General features: G+C 45.5%; 1 protein-coding gene across 5 annotated transcripts in view; it reads left to right on the forward strand.

The window, feature by feature from the left end:
• ACACA (acetyl-CoA carboxylase alpha) overlaps nucleotides 1-16,041 on the forward strand; it is a 190,010-nt gene that overhangs the window by 52,287 nt on the left and 121,682 nt on the right. For all 5 annotated transcript variants that reach the window (XM_044993768.1, XM_044993769.1, XM_044993766.1 and 2 more), the window contains 10 exons: nucleotides 156-290; nucleotides 1,279-1,425; nucleotides 2,008-2,196; nucleotides 2,921-3,021; nucleotides 3,462-3,550; nucleotides 6,095-6,219; nucleotides 11,412-11,525; nucleotides 12,785-12,898; nucleotides 13,833-13,922; nucleotides 14,625-14,743. In XM_044993768.1, coding sequence (XP_044849703.1) covers nucleotides 156-290; nucleotides 1,279-1,425; nucleotides 2,008-2,196; nucleotides 2,921-3,021; nucleotides 3,462-3,550; nucleotides 6,095-6,219; nucleotides 11,412-11,525; nucleotides 12,785-12,898; nucleotides 13,833-13,922; nucleotides 14,625-14,743 — 1,223 coding nt within the window. The remainder of the gene's footprint in view (nucleotides 1-155; nucleotides 291-1,278; nucleotides 1,426-2,007; nucleotides 2,197-2,920; nucleotides 3,022-3,461; nucleotides 3,551-6,094; nucleotides 6,220-11,411; nucleotides 11,526-12,784; nucleotides 12,899-13,832; nucleotides 13,923-14,624; nucleotides 14,744-16,041) is intronic.

A 16,041-nucleotide genomic window follows, 5' to 3' on the forward strand; every position in this document is an offset into this window, starting at 1 on the left:
CAGCATGCACCTGCAAAGCAAGCCTTTCAGGGTGACTGCTGAATGCAAAAGACCCTTGCTAGTCAGATTACCTGTGGTGTCGACAAGTGGCTGCTGAAGCATGAACCTTGACTGAATTGGGGAATCTGAGCGTGTAACCTGTCTTCTTGCTGCAGGTGATGAAGATGGTGATGACGCTGACGGCAGCAGAATCAGGCTGCATCCACTATGTCAAACGCCCTGGGGCAGTGCTGGACCCTGGCTGTGTAATTGCTAAACTGCAGCTGGATGACCCCAGCAGGGTTCAGCAGGTAGGAAGCTCCTGAGATAGCCACTGGACCCTGCCTAGTTGGGGTTACCACTTTGTCTTGATTTTCTAGTAGTGGTGTTGAATTGCATCAGGGGACAGGCCCATGTCATGCTGAGATTTTCACCGCGTGGCTTTTGTCTCAAAGGAAGAAGTTGAGGAAGTGTAAACCCTCCAGAGCCTTTCTCTCAGATCTGATCTAGACATTTATATCAGACTCATTCCTTGTTATCTCAGCACCTGATCTCCAGGTGATATAGGTGGGTGGGAAAAGCCTCATCCTTTCCTCAAGCACATTTATGCTCCCTGCACCCACTACTTCCTTTGGCCACTTGACTGTTCCAGACACTTACAGTACTGAGAGACAGAGAGAGTTCTTCCTGATTGCTAACTGAACCTCTCCTGGATACCCCAGTTTCAAGAGCATTGGGACTGGTACAAACAGTCTCTGCAAAGCTGGAAAAGTGGGGAGTGAGCCAGTGCGTGGATCATCTTTGGGGTAGAGGACAAATGCATGGGTCTTTAAGGGCAAGTAGGGTTTGAGTTGGGTGGGTGGGCGTGAATGGTGAAAGAAAAAGGAACTATTCTAAAATGGATGCTAGTACCTCCTCATCTTACGGGAGATGGGGAGAGGTTATCGGCACCAGTGCAGTATCTACTGGCTTCAACTGAATCTTTCTCTTGAGATCTTGTTGTTTTGGTTCTGGACACTGAGATCAGCTGGAATTCATCAGAGAGAGGCTGGGAGCTTTATTTTGTGGGTTCAGGGGCATGCAATCTTTGAGATCCAACAAAAATCCCATGACTGTCCAAGAGGATTTTCCATCCTGAGATCCTCCCATTTGAGTCCAATTCCCCACACCCATGCTGTAGGCTATTGGGTCCCCAGTTGAAAAGTGGAGGTGGAGAGAGAAGCAAGTGTGATTCTGTTTGCTGATGCCATGTGGGAGGAGGCTTGGAGGCACTTTATTTTCTGTTGGATGTGTCCACAGGCCGATCTGCATACAGGCACCTTACCACAGATCCACAGCACAGCTCTCCGAGGCGAGAAGCTCCATCGCGTCTTTCATTGTGTCCTTGATAACCTGGTCAATGTGATGAATGGTTACTGCCTGCCAGAGCCCTACTTCAGCAGCAAGGTACTGGTCGCTTGTCCCAGGTGGAGGGCAAACTCTTTCTTCCCTGGATATTAGGAGCCAATTTGCTTAGAGCAGGGGACTGAGAGGCAGGACACTAGACTACACTGCCCTGCCTCATATACCATCTCTCTGGTAGCCCTGATTCCTTTCCCCAGTCCCCTATTCCCAGAAAGCTGGGGGCATGAGGGGGATGTGTCCATTGGTGCCACCCAAGTCAGAACTGAAGAGGAGACAAGATGGGCTACAGGACTGCTGCCTATGCCAGCAGCCTAGTATGTGCGAGCTGCTTCCACAGCCAGCTATGTTAGGGGCCACACTGGGAGCGGACAAGGAAGGTGCATGCTTTTCAAGCAGCCCCCTGCAGCTCTACCTGCAATTGAGTTAGATTATGTGGTGGAGGAAGGGAGTCGTTCTGCACCTTTCCCCACCCATGTTGATCTGCACCCCCTGAACTAGTGTGGCTCTCAGGTGGGGTCATATTGTAGTACTGCTTTGCTACACTGAATAAGTCCTGCTGAGACCAGCCCTTCCCTTAATTCCATATTGCATCTTGTTCTTGTCTTCGGCCTGGCTTGTCTCCAGGTGAAGGACTGGGTTGAGCGGCTAATGAAGACCCTGAGAGACCCATCTTTGCCTCTCCTGGAGCTTCAGGACATCATGACCAGTGTCTCTGGGCGGATCCCACCCAATGTGGAGAAGTCCATCAAGAAGGAGATGGCTCAGTATGCTAGCAACATCACATCGGTCCTTTGCCAGTTTCCCAGCCAGCAGGTAAGAAACAGCCCTTTGGAAAGGGGAGGCAAAACAGGTCACTTTGGGACAGAGGGAAGATACGTTTGAATTATTTGGAGATGAGCTTGAGCTGCAAAGTGGCGGTTTGGTAGGGAGGGCAGTTTGTGTAATAAGCCATGGAGAGCAATGGGAATTGGACCCTGGACCTTCTTTGCCAAAACCCCAAATCTCTGCTGCTTGAGTGAAAGTAGTAACTCCATCATCTGTGAATAAGTAGCAGGTTGTTGCAGTAGAAGTGGTTGGCTGTTCGGAGGAGACATGACCACGTGCTCAGAACTACTGTATCCTAAATATGCTGTCGTTCAGCTACAATTTTTGCAGATCAATACAAGAATGACTAGATGAAATTGTATAGTCTGTGTTTTGCAGGAGGTGAGACTGGGTGATCCCATTGCTTCCTCCTGACACTAAAGAAATCTCTGATCTGCTTCTGGCATTCAGGGTGTCAGCTGATGGCTGCAGGGTCTTAGAGGAATATCTCCCTCATATGCGGTATTGCACAGTAGGTTGGCTCATTATGAGGGTACTTTGCCTTCCTCTGCAGCATCAGATGTTGGCCTCTGCTGGAGTCTGGGTAATGGGCTTGGTGCCAGTGCCCTCATCTGGTCTGGCAGAAATCCTTTGCTCCTGTAACAATGTTCTCCACCCATATCCCCCTCTCCAGCAATGAGGTTGTCATGTGACCTTTTTTCCCCCCACTCAGATCGCCAACATCTTGGACAGCCATGCAGCCACGCTGAACCGCAAGTCTGAGCGCGAGGTCTTCTTCATGAACACCCAGAGCATCGTGCAGCTGGTGCAACGGTGAGCTCGCTCACCGGAGCCCATCGCGTCCTCCATTCCTTTTTCTTTTTTGCTGCCTGCAAGGGCTGAAGCAAAGCTGTGGGTCATTTATTTTTTCTTTGCCTTCAAGGAAGCAGGTGTAACTTTTGTCTCTTAATAGTGAGCCCGTCTTGGCCATTCTGTCAAACAGCTGGTATCTTCCCCACCCTTTTCACAGCTCTAGAAGCTGAGGGTTTGGGAAGATTCTGGGGAGTGCTTTTAACACACTGCGTGGCATGCTGCTCATATGAAGTGTGTCAGAGGTTGTATGTTCATTCTCACTGCGCTGAGCCTCCAGGAGTTCCTGGGAGCATCTGTGTGTGTATTTTCAGTTGTATTGGCTCTCAGAGCCTTTCGCAAGAAGGACAAGGGCATTTTGGTCTTCCAGTGATAGGCCTGACCTTCCCTCGCTGTTTCCGCAGGTATCGGAGTGGTATTCGAGGCCACATGAAGGCTGTGGTGATGGATCTGCTCCGTCAGTACCTAAAGGTGGAGACTCAGTTCCAGCATGGTAAGTCCTTGAACACATGAGGATTTGAATTCTGGAAGGAACACAGCGCCTCCTGTAGGCTTCAGTAAAAGCATCTGCCAAATGAGACCAGCTCATCATGGCTCCTTGTGGCATCACCTGACTGGTTTCCTTTTGGGTCACTGCTTAGGAGGGCTTTTTTAAACCATTAAACTCCCAAGGTGGTGAACCTCCATGGTAGGAACATGCAGGGAGGTGCACACAGCAACAAGTCCAGCCACCGGACTCCCCTAGTAGGTTAAGCCTGTGCTAGTGCCTGTCCACCACTGGCAGACGGGTCTTTCACATCCTCTCATCGCTCCTCCCCCTGCGTAGGTGCCTTAAAGTGACACTGATTCTTTTTTGGTCAGTGCTGTGAACATCTTCACAACAGGGGCTGAAAATTGACTTCATCACCCCTTCTCTGACCCTTTCATCTTGTTGAGCTGTGTAAATGTGGTGCATCTTCTACATGCATGCACTCTTTTTTTTTTTTAATTATTCCAGAGCCTTGTAAGCTGAAACTTTACATGATTCAGGGTTGAAGTAGCTCCAGAAAAGAGGCAGAATTCAAAACATGATTCATTAATTCGCACTATGTTTCTGAGCGCTTTAGGATTCAGTCAGGCAGAGTTCTGCCCACTCTGTGCTTCTTCATGTTTGGTTTATTTTGACCTTCTGTGCCTGCCTTTTGCTGGTCCTTGCTGTCTGCAAGGGCCTATGATTAAACAGAACATAAGAACAGCCATACTGGGTGAATATCCTGTTCTGGCAGGTGCCCCAAAGGGAATGAACAGACAGATTATCATCAAGTGATCCATGCCCTGTCACCCAATCCCAGCTTCTGGCAAACAGAGGCTAGGGACACCATTCCTGCCCATCCTGGCTAATAGGCCCATCAATGGCTATCTTCCATGAATCTATCTAGCTCCCTTTTGAATCCCGTTATAGTATTAAAGGCTCCCGCACCCCCCAGATCACCTCTCTGAAGCTAGAAACTGAAATGTAGATTCTTGGCTCTTTAGATTGGTGAAGACAGCATGGCTTTGTGAACTGTTTCATTTCCTCACTTCTGAGCACTTGAGCATGTGGAGAAGTGTAAAGAAATTAGCTAAGATCAGATCCACCATTACATTTACGGTGGCAGCTGGTGAATAAGTGGGCAATGCAGTAGTAAATACTACTGTAAGAAAATGGAATTCAATAAGATCCATTGTTTCAGTTGAAACCGCTGTAAGGTACCAGGAGACTTTTCAATGCTCTCTTTATGTGCGGGGAGGGATAGCTCAGTGGTTTGAGCATTGGCCTGCTAAACCCAGGGTTGTGAGTTCAATCCTCAAGGGGGCCATTTAGGAATCTGGGGCAAAGATCTGTCTGGGGATTGGTCCTGCTTTGAACAGGGGGTTGGATGACCTCCTGAGGTCCCTTCCAACCCTGATATTCTATGATTCTATAAAGAACAATTCTCAAATTTCCATGCAGAATACCACAGCCAGGTATTTCAATGTGAACCTTGCAGTACTGTTACCAGTCACAGGATGGCAGTGGACCACTGCTGCTTTTAAGCTATTGCAGATTACGTTCTTTCCGATTCAGTTCTACTCTTCTTCCCTCCTGCCCCCTGTGCACTCCAAGCTTTTTAGTGTTACAGGGTATGTCCATACTGCAAAGTGAGCCCAGGGCGAGTCGAATTCAAATTAGCAGACCCTGGCTTGGTTAACCCAGGGCTTGAGCTTCTCATTTGTAACTCCAGGTTAGGAATTGTTGAATCCTAGGTCCCAGCCTTGGGCTTCGGTGTCTATACTGCATTATGTGGGCTGGAGTCCAACTACCCATGTCCCAGACTTCCCAGCACCCTCCCAGTGGGTGGCCGCTCTAACCCTTTTTATTTGCAGTGTAGGGAAAACTTGACTGTCGACCAAGCTTGACTGTTCAGAGGACAAAGGAAGTCGGCCTGTGGGATTGGGGAATACTTCTGGTGGACTCCCAGAGCACAAGTCCAGTCGGGCTGGGTCTACACTGCAAAGCAATAAGGCTTGAATCCTGGGTTCCGGCTTGACTCAGGCTCAGATCATGCACCCCCGTGGGGTCCTAGGTCCAAACCCTGGGTTACTGTGATTTGTGTGTAGACGGACGGGGTGTTAGACTTGAACCTGAGCTCAAACCCTGGATTTACATTGCAGTGTAGACATACCCAGTGATTCATTTCCACATCAACTCACTATAGCAGGTGATCTCACATGCCATCTGGTTTTTTTCTGATTCTTCTCCGAGTGAAAGATAACCCCTTCTTAACTAGCCCTCAGCACTCTCCCTGTGTAATTCACAAAGCATTGATTTGGCATTGGAGTTGATGAAAGCAAGTGACAGGACAGTACTTAAAACCATCTAGAATTTCTAAAGTTTCCAGTAAAAATGCTTCTGTCCCTCAGATTCTGTTATGTTAAGAAAATAACCAAATGTGTCCAGCCAGATGCATCCAGCGCTACCCCAGTGTGCAGGCTGTACAGAATGCTTTGAGTCCTCATGTTTTGTTTCTGACTGCAGGTCACTATGACAAGTGTGTCTTTGCCCTTCGGGAAGAGAACAAAAGTGACATGAATGCTGTGTTGAACTACATCTTCTCTCATGCTCAAGTTACTAAGAAGAACCTCCTCGTAACGATGCTCATTGTAAGTTTGTCCCTCAGGACTTCTTTTTACCTTGTATGTGAGTGTTCAGTGCTGGTGAAAGATGCTGAGTTGACAGCCCTTAGCCCGGAGACTGTGGTCCTTTAACCACAGACCTGGCAGTGACAGTGCAGTTCCCTACGCTGCCCTGTCAGTATACCTCAGCCCAGTGAAGTTAGCTCAGTTTCCATGGAGCATCCAATTTTTAGTTTTTTCTGCTCAGGCTGCCATAAGGTTGCAACAAGGGCCTGTTGTGACAGTGATTTATTTTGTCTACTTGGAACAGAAAATAAAATTATTATTTTCACGTAGATCATTGGAGAGCCACTAGGTGCTGCCTTTTAGTCACTAGTGACTGCACTATGTATTTGTTCAGCTTTACTTTTCTTCTTGGATTTCCTGGAGCTCTCCAGGGTCCTAGCTCTGTGCTACCCTCCTATTCTCAGACCAGAGCTGCACACTGCCATGTATGTAAAGAGCAGATCAGCTTTTAGGGTAAAGGGGCTCTAGGCGTTCAAATATGGACTTTCCTATTATCCATCAGGGCTAATGAGGATATGGTCCTGGCAGTGACCTGATATATTGGCCTGTCCAGGTGGATAACCCTTGGGGTTTCATCTACTCTTCATTTATGAACTACTGTGTAGTCTCATGTCTCTGCTCCCATAGGCTCAGTAGCAGCTACTCTCTGTTAATTTCTCTATGGTTGTGAGATCAGAGGGCCCCCTGTTAGACTTCAGTGCTGCATTCTGACAGGCTGCAGCCCTTGATGCTGAATTAGCCTCTTAGCAAAAAGGTGTCCCCTTCAAATAGGCCTGAGGCATCATAGCATGGCCATGCCGTATTTTACGCTTCAGTTCAACTTGTATGCAAATGTGTAAGGAGACTGTAGGACTGGGTTTTCTTTGTACACCCCCTCTTGGAACTCACCACCTCCGAGTTTTACACTGTAGATGGCAACTTGGGAGATTCCTGAGATTGACCCGGTCTAGAGAACCGTCTGCTTGACGATAGCAAGAAGACCCTCCTCAGCTCCATGGTTGCCTGTCTAGCTTGTTAACTACCAGAAGAATTTCAGTTTTCAGGGATACCACTTCCTCCTCAGTATTCAGAAAGGCAAATAAGCCACCCCACTGAAAATGGGGGGAGGTTTTATAACTGTCTTAGGCTGATTTCTGAGCCCCCAGGAGTTCCAGGCTCCCAGGAATGGGAGCAACTCCACTGTGTTTATCCCGCCGTCAAAAGGTGAAAACCCTCTGTGTCCCCCATTTTATTCTGCGATATAAATAGAAAAAACAAACACAAGCTTAAGAAAATTTCCAGTAATGAATAATGCTCTGCAAAGCGGAACCGTAAAGACGGGGCATTAGAGACCCTTGTGATTTTAACCGTAAACCCGAGCTGAAGTCTTGCTTTCTAAGAAGCTAATTAAAGGTTGTCTTTTCTCTTTTGCTAAAGACGTCATGTTTTTCTGCCTCTAAAAATAGATCCAAAGCACCCAAATAAAAAACCCAAAACCCTCCAAAGAGGAGCAGAAGAATGATGATTGCCCCAGATTGTGGCTGGGTTTCTTAAATTCTCATTTGTAAGATAAAAAGGCCCTGGCATTCCTTTATTTTTTTTTTTCCCGATGTGATTGTAAGTAACGCTTGCCTTAAGAATCTCATTATTTGAACACGGAGCCATATTTCCTCTGAGAATTCTGGAGTAGCTTTGAGCCGGGGCTGTTCATTTCTCAAGTAATCATGCTGGTGTGATGGAGAGAGAAAATGGCAGCTGTTTGCAGCTCAGGCCTTCAATTTTCTTCAGAGTCCAGTCACTCAAGTGTGTAATTACACGGGGGTGCCGGGGAGGCGTTAGGCCTTGTCAGAGAACTGGTTTGAGGCTTTGCTCGCTGCCTTCGCCAATCAGCAGAGGCAGACGCCAATGGGAACACCAGCTAGCTGCTTTATTTTGGTTGTTGTCATACTGATTGTTTCTTGCTAGGACGGGACTGAAACTTTTTGTTTTGTATTTTTTCCCCTGTGCAAGCTGAGTCTTAAAGGCCGAGCGTCCTGCTTATGTCTTCACTTTGATGGAAACATCTCTCTGAGAGGGTGGGGAGGGCCTCACTGAGAGATGGGAAAGCTCAAATCTATTTTTCTCAACTCCTTCTGTTCTTCTTTCTCTTTCTCTATCTTTTCTCCCTCCCTTCCCCAACCCTCCTTTCTCTCCTCTTCCTATAGTCACCTTAAGGAGATGCTGGAAGCCTGGTTGCTTGGAACTGTTAAGACACAGCCCTAGAAAATATATTTTAGGGAACAATCCTGTGCTTGGGAGAGACCGACTGGATGAGCTAGTAGGTCATATAAAATCTGTTTGCATAGCCATCATTGCCATGGTATCCTAATGCCTTGCTAGTGAATGTATCCTCACATGGATCGTGGGGTATAGGGAAATATAGTATAAAGTGGGCACCTGAGGCCTAGTGAGATTAAATGACTTGCCAAAGGTCACAGGAATGTCTGTGTCAGAGCTGGGAATTGAACTGTGATTGCTTGCAGCCCAGTCCCTTAACCACAAGATCATCCTTCCCTCTCATCTGTAATTTGTATTATTCTTCCAGGTCATAGGGACCTCTTGGTACATGTGTTGGTGAAAGTAACGGCATTTTAAAGGTTGCCAAGCTCTTTATCTGGGGTTGTTAAGTTTGTCCTCCACAGGCAAACATCATGTCAGGACACACTGATGCTAAGGTTGCTGTTCCTGATGTATCCTGGGAATCCATTATTAAAAAGGAATCTGAGGATTATTTTAATAATTGTTTTGTGCAGCCATCATCTACTCTTTTAAGCGGTAGCTGTTCAGGGCAGGACGAAACTCCTTCATTCCTTGAAATGCAGTGTCAATTGAAATTATATAAACTGGCTCTCGCATGTGTACCATTGCCTTCTGCTGGATGGAATCAGAACATCTTATCTACATGTCATATGCCCTGTACTTCTAACAGAAATTTTCCTTTTATTCAAGTGGTAGAGGCCCAAGGAGGGTCCAAGTTCTATCCCTACTGCTGCCACGAAGCTGCAGAAGCATAGCATATGACAACTCCTAAGTCTCGTCAGCAGCCAGCTTTTGTAGGAGTAGATACGGCATAGTACTACAGAACCATATACTTTTTTAAACACCGTGTGAACAATTCTTAAAACATGCTCTGTCTCGGATACAAATGTAACTTGAAGGGGTTCGCCGTCATCTCTATGGTGTTCATTGTTAAGCCCTGTTAGTGGGAGACAGTAGTCTACAAACTGGTAGTCAAGCTAACTGAAAATGAGTTGACTTTGAACTGTTCCATTGTTGTAGGTTCCTAGAAATGGCATAAAGCTGGAGCAGGAGACGTAGAGTGTTAGAGAAGGGGATCAAGAACAATTTTAAAACTTGCTAGGCGTGGAGGTGGGAGTTGGTATAAACTATTATTAGCAAGTCTCTGAGGTTTATATTGTTATTTTATTCCTGCCAGCAGGCTTATCAAATAATTTAACCCGCTATGTAGATATTTTGCCCCTTTCCCTTTGTATTTCTTGACTCTCTTTAAAAGGGCCCTCTGGTCTGCAAGTGCTTAAATTCTCTTAAAACTTTAAGGCACCATCTGCTGCTTGCTGTCCCAAATCCCCATTTCATCTCTCATTTGCCTTCTATGATTCATTTTATATGTGAATAGTATGGGAGTGTTGTACAAAAGAAACACAGAGGCGACCGCAGGTTACAAACTTTGAGTCCTTGTCGTGCAAATCACTGTGAGTAGTTGAAAGCTGTGCGATTGCTCATGAGGCTAAGAACTACCTCTCGACGTGTTTACAGAATTGCACCGCTTATACATAGAGAGAGAACAAATTTCTGTACTTCTATGACCATTTTTTCAGTTATTTCAGAATTTTGAAACGGCAACACACTTCACCACTGGTGCTGGTTAGTTTCTTTGTTGCAGTTCACTCAGTTTAGACAGTGGAAATGAACTAGTCCATTTCACTTCTGCTTGTAATCAGTTTTGCTTAGCACCATGTTGCAGCATTTGGGGAATGTTAAAAGCAAACTGTTCTCATTGGAGTTTTAAGTTATCATGGAATAATTTTTACTAGTCATGAATTCTGTGAAGACACTTCTTCTATTTTCCTATCCTATATTTTGGGTTTAGAATTAGCCTAGGAGTTTCTTTTCAAGGATTCTGTTTGGGAAAACATACATGGTTTTGCTCACACTCTCTAGTTTGTTATGGCGGGTGGTCCGTGTTTTTGGTGTGTATGTGAACATGTGTAATGACACTGGTGTAATGTGGCCTTTATAGACAAGGTCTCTGTCCCAAGAGTTTACAATATGTGGTCCCAATTCTTAAGTGGGGGTAGAGGTCCACAAAGAGCTCATTGCAAGATCAGGGCCTACATTAGACCTAGGGAGGAGAAAACAACAGAACGAAGGGGCCAGGAAAGAAGTGGAAAGAAACTTATTTCTGGGAAACCATCAGGTCATTCGTTTTGTTACCGTTTTGTGACTTTTTTTTTCTTAATTGTTTTTGGTTTTAATATAATTAGCACTGGGGAAGAAGCAGCCTATTGCTAGAGTGGTGATTAGTGCTGGAGAAGGGGGTTGACAGAAATGAGCTTTGAGGAGAGGGAGGTCAGTTCTTGCATAGGAAGAGAAGAAGCTGTTCTAGCCATAGAGGGCAGTATGACCAAAGGCACGAGTGGTGCTGCAAGATATGTACAGAGGGTCCCCAGCTGCTAAACTCTTTCCTTCTGATCATTTTCCAGAGCCAAGTTTGCTAATCTTCATTGCGCGTTGCAAGGTGTTTCATTCTGGTCAAATGTTTCTTGAACTCTGGATTGTTGCTGGGGGAGACTTTTGATGCAGAGCTGAGGCTGGGTGTTGGGAGAAGTTCGTGCTGTATTTTGTTGGCAGTTTAATGCCCTACTTTGCCATGTGCTTGGCTGCCCCAACAAACGTTGCATACGGACAGTCAAATGATCTGCCACCTCCTCCTTCTCCTCTCCCATTTCCTCTCCAGCTCATGTACTTTCCTTTGGCAGGTAACATTATGAAAGCACTGGGGAATGTTCACAGCTTCAACAATGTATCTAAGAACGTTGCTTTATTTCTGAGTTACTTGTGGGAGGTCATCTTCATTTTCAACACTTCCAAGGTCTTTTTTTTTTTTTTTTAAGGATCAGCTGTGTGGCCGAGACCCCACCTTGACAGATGAATTAATTAATATTCTAACTGAGCTGACCCAGCTCAGCAAGACTACCAATGCAAAAGTGGCCCTGCGAGCACGTCAGGTAAGTGCAGCCCCATCCGCATTCTGTGCTGATCATTGCTAAAAGGGGACCTTGTCAAGCTTGGCAGGATCAAAATTGGACTTGCTTTGCATTTTAATCATCTGTTTTGCAAAGTCGAGGAATTTTGATGGGTTAGTGGTTTGTTTTTTTTGTTTTTTTTTTAATTCCTAAACAAATAAAAAAACCAAAACCCAGTACTCATGAGCAACCCTACAATAACAAGCCAATGTATGCTGCTTAGGATGTATAACCAGGGTATGCAGTTAGGGATTCCTCACTAACCCTACAGTAGCAAACCAGTGGATATACCTAGAATGGAGATTGAAATGTGGATAGCTCTTTCCAGTTCCCAAAGGGTTCTTGAAAATAATGGAGAAAACCTTGATAGTGTCCATTCCAAGATTCCAATGTCAATGATCATTTGAATCTCGTATACCTGGATATTTGGCTGAGCTCCCTAGCTAGTGGTTAGTCTGTAGATATTAGGGAGTGGGAGGGCATAATGCTAACCCTGGAAGTCTGGTTAGCTTCTCTCACCCTGCAGTCCCCTTTTCCATTCTAAAAGGGAAGCTCACAGTTTGGGGATTTCTCCTTTTTATTTCAGTGCGTGAGTGTTGAAAATGAATGGGGGGGTTTGAAGCCGTTCAGTGACCTTATGTTTTCTCCTGATTTGTATCCATCTCCTTGAACCATTCAGCATTATTGATCCTCTCAGCAGCATGCTGGGGGATGATGTTGCAGTCCTTGGGTGTATCTTTATGCTGCTGTTGTATTTTGTTTTCCCTTGTGAGTTGCTGCCCCTTCCTATCATCATCTCTGTGTTGGATATTTAGTACTTGGCACAGGTGGCTCGTGCTTGGTTTGCTCTGGAGCTGTGAAAGGCTGGCTCCATTGCAGGCCTCCCCATGGCTGCTACCTGCCAGCTCTGCTTTCCAATTAACAGCCGGTCGGGCAATCCCCAGGACTAGCTGCTTTGCAGTGCTAAATCACATGCACTGATGAAACTTGATTGAAGCTGTTCCCTTTCTCTCTGGGGAACACCCAGTAATACAATTCATAGAGATACACAAATGAGACTACATTTTGCAGCATCACTCTTGTGCTACAGAGCCTAGAATTCATACATGTAGCTAACGTTCTCTTCCAGTGGTGGCTACTGGTGGGATAGACATGCAGCTCTTGCAGTGCATCCTTCTAATAATGGACCAGCATAACAGTTCTCTCTGGCACTCACCCTTTGCATCCTTCTGTCTTACCAGGTTCTCATTGCTTCCCATTTGCCGTCGTACGAGCTGCGTCACAACCAGGTGGAGTCCATCTTCCTGTCAGCCATTGACATGTACGGACACCAATTCTGCATTGAGAACTTACAGGTATCTACAGGATTCTTTTTCCTGGTTCCTCACTTTCCTCTCCCTAAGCTCAGTGGTACCAGTTTTGCACAAAACCTTGCCTTACAAAAATGCATGGCTCAAAGTCTGTATGGAAGATCTCATCCAGAGACCACTGCCAGGGTATGTCAGGTGTAGGCCTCGCACAATTTCTAGTTGTGACCCTAAGTGCTGGAAAGAATGTGTTTTCCTAGTATTAGCTTGGTAATCTCTTCCGAAACACGTTTTCACTCCTCAATGTAATAACTCCCTAAACAATTGATTAATTTCCTGGAAAAATATCACCATGTACTTCTCTGCAGCCCACTGTGAAAGGGAATATATTGAGCTGTAGGCATCAGAGCAGTGCCCTGAATTGCCCTTTCTGCAGGGGCTGTGGGTGAATTATGAAAGCACATATATGTTTGTAAATCCCCAAACCCATAGACTGAACACGAAAATGTCTCTGCCGATTTTGAAGTCATCCAGTAGCAGGGCTGTCCTCTAGTCATAGTGCTGTTTTAGTTTTGCAGCCGAATACTCATCTGAGGTGTTGGCACAGCCCCTGTCCTTTTTGCCTGGTAGCTGTGTGGTGTACAGACTGTGACTCAAGGCAGTTAGGGGACTGCGAGGTGGCTTCTCCTGCAGCAGATTGGCTTAGAATTTAGACTGTAAACTCTTTAAGGCACAGGGATTGTGATTTTGTTATATGCCTGTAAAGTGCCTAGCACAAAGGGGCCCTGATACCGACCTCTAAATGCTGCCACAATGAAAATAATGAAAGAAAAGCTGTAGAAAGTAGCACTTGTCAGAAAACAGAAAAATATTTGTGCAAAATTTTTTTTACATCAGTATTTTGTTTCAATGGAAACTTTTGACTCCGCTCTAATAGCAAGACATTCTCTTGTAAAACCCTTCTGTACGCGATCTCTTTCAGAAACTCATTCTGTCCGAAACATCCATCTTTGATGTGCTACCAAATTTTTTCTACCATAGTAACCAGGTGGTGCGAATGGCAGCTCTGGAGGTATGTTTCTGCCCACTTGAAAACAAACTTTCTCTTTTTCTTCCTTTGTTTTTCCCCCAATCCGTCTGTCTGTCTGAGATGTTGTCTTGAGGTCCCTCTGTGACTATCTCTAGTATATGGCCAGTTGAGAGTGTAGGATCCTCCTGACACTCTGGAAATAGCAGGCACTGTGCTTTAACCTTGATGCCCTGGCCATCATTTCCTTGCTCAGTAAAACTAACTGTTAGGTGAGCTTTGAGCTTAGCACTGAGAGAGACAAATATTTCTACGTTTTGAGGAAGTTTAGATCCAAACTTGGTGTCTGCCATTTAACCTTATATTTAACCTGCATTTGAGGGAGCTTATTCTCTCTTTCATAACATATCGCTTATTTCAATCCTCATGCTTCAGAGCAGAAACTAATCACCAGTTAAGGTCAGGAAGAAATCCCCACCCCCAGAATAATATTTCAAATGTATGTACATTGTTTGTGTTTTGGCCTTCCTCTGAAGGATATAGCTTATAGGCCACTGTCTGAGATGGGATCATTTGTCTGTTCTAGTAGTTTTCAGATCATAGTATTTTGATCTCCTGTTTCTTGAGTTCAAAAAAATCACCAGAAGCTATTCATTTTGGAGGAATTTTTTTTTGTGTGGCTCCTCCATTGTATCACTTCTATCTCCCCAGCCCAGTTGAACTGACCAATAATTTCTTTTTAACCAGGTGTACGTTCGAAGGGCATACATTGCCTATGAGTTGAACAGTGTCCAGCATCGCCAGCTGAAGGACAACACTTGTGTTGTGGAATTCCAGTTCATGCTACCCACCTCGCATCCAAACAGGTCAGGCCTGAATTCAGGTACCTTTGGAGTCAGGGATTTATGAAGGGTTGTATCACATGTCATCAGGGGAAAACCTGGAACAGAATTCAGTGAGCAAGAGTGGAGAGAGATGGATCAGTTAGTCTTAAGAAAGATCGTCAAGTTAATCAAGATGAAACTCAGTATTGCCCCGTTTTCGAATGCCTCAGTTATCCACCACTCACTCCCGTCATCTAAAACAAGGGTCACATCTGCCAACATCTACTCATTACATTGAAAAGTACCTTGATTATCTGAGGATTCTCAGATTATCAAGGTCGTTCTTTGCTTGCACTAGGGATCCCTAACTAGAGACCTGGGGAGAACGTTTTGAAACTGGTTTACATTGAATTATTTCACCCAAAGAAGTCAAGAGAGCACTAGAGCCAAAGGTTGTGATGAGTCTTTTTGGCCACTGGATGCCACTGTTGATCTGTACTAGGTTGGCAGAACGGGACCAGCCCCCTCAGAAGAGTTCAGTTTTCCTTCTTTGTCTCCAAATGTCTTTTCCCTTATTTTTTTTCTTTTTTCTTTTTGATGGGGTTGGACAGTGGGGACAGTCTCAATTCACTGAGAATCCATCGGTACGTTTTATGAAGTGATTTTCAGAATCTGGTTTGCTCTGAAATGAATGAGTGTCCTCAACAAGCAGCGCAAAGCACTCGTGATACAAATGGGCCATGCATTTGGTCTCATCTGTTTCCTTCATCTCTGGAATATTTGTAAATAGTTGCATGCTATTTTTGGTGCTGTTCTAGAATACTCTGTCCCACTGTTCTGTCTCCATTTTCTTCCTGCTGTTTGCTAGTGCTCACGGTTACTTCTCTTTGTAGCTTGGGGGTGGTTTGGCCTGTCTGTGCTGACCCCTATCCTAGTACTGTGTGCCAACTCAATTAGACAAGGTCAGCTGGAGAATGAGAACTCCCACCTACCCAAAGGAGAGCTGCTTTGTTCAGAAATCTCCTCTCCCCGTCACGCTGAGTCTCCGGTAGCTACATCCAGAAGCTTAGTTCTGTTTCCTGTCCTTCAACATCTCCTCACTGGGGACTGAGTCAGAGCACCTTGCCATCCAAGCCCAGTCTACATGCTGATACGGGAGCAAACTGACTGCTGGCATATGCGGGTGCAATTCCGTTGCCTCCAACAGAGTTGCACCGACGTGTGTTAGCAATGAATTTGTCCCTTCGTGCTTAATGACACTATTTGCTGTGTATAGAGTTGTGCAATCATCAAAAGGCCAGGAGGACAAACCATACCAGATAACAAGAAATCAGGAGGCT

This window comes from Mauremys mutica, chromosome 19 (genome assembly GCF_020497125.1).
Source record: "Mauremys mutica isolate MM-2020 ecotype Southern chromosome 19, ASM2049712v1, whole genome shotgun sequence".
In the NCBI taxonomy this organism is placed as follows: domain Eukaryota; kingdom Metazoa; phylum Chordata; order Testudines; family Geoemydidae; genus Mauremys; species Mauremys mutica.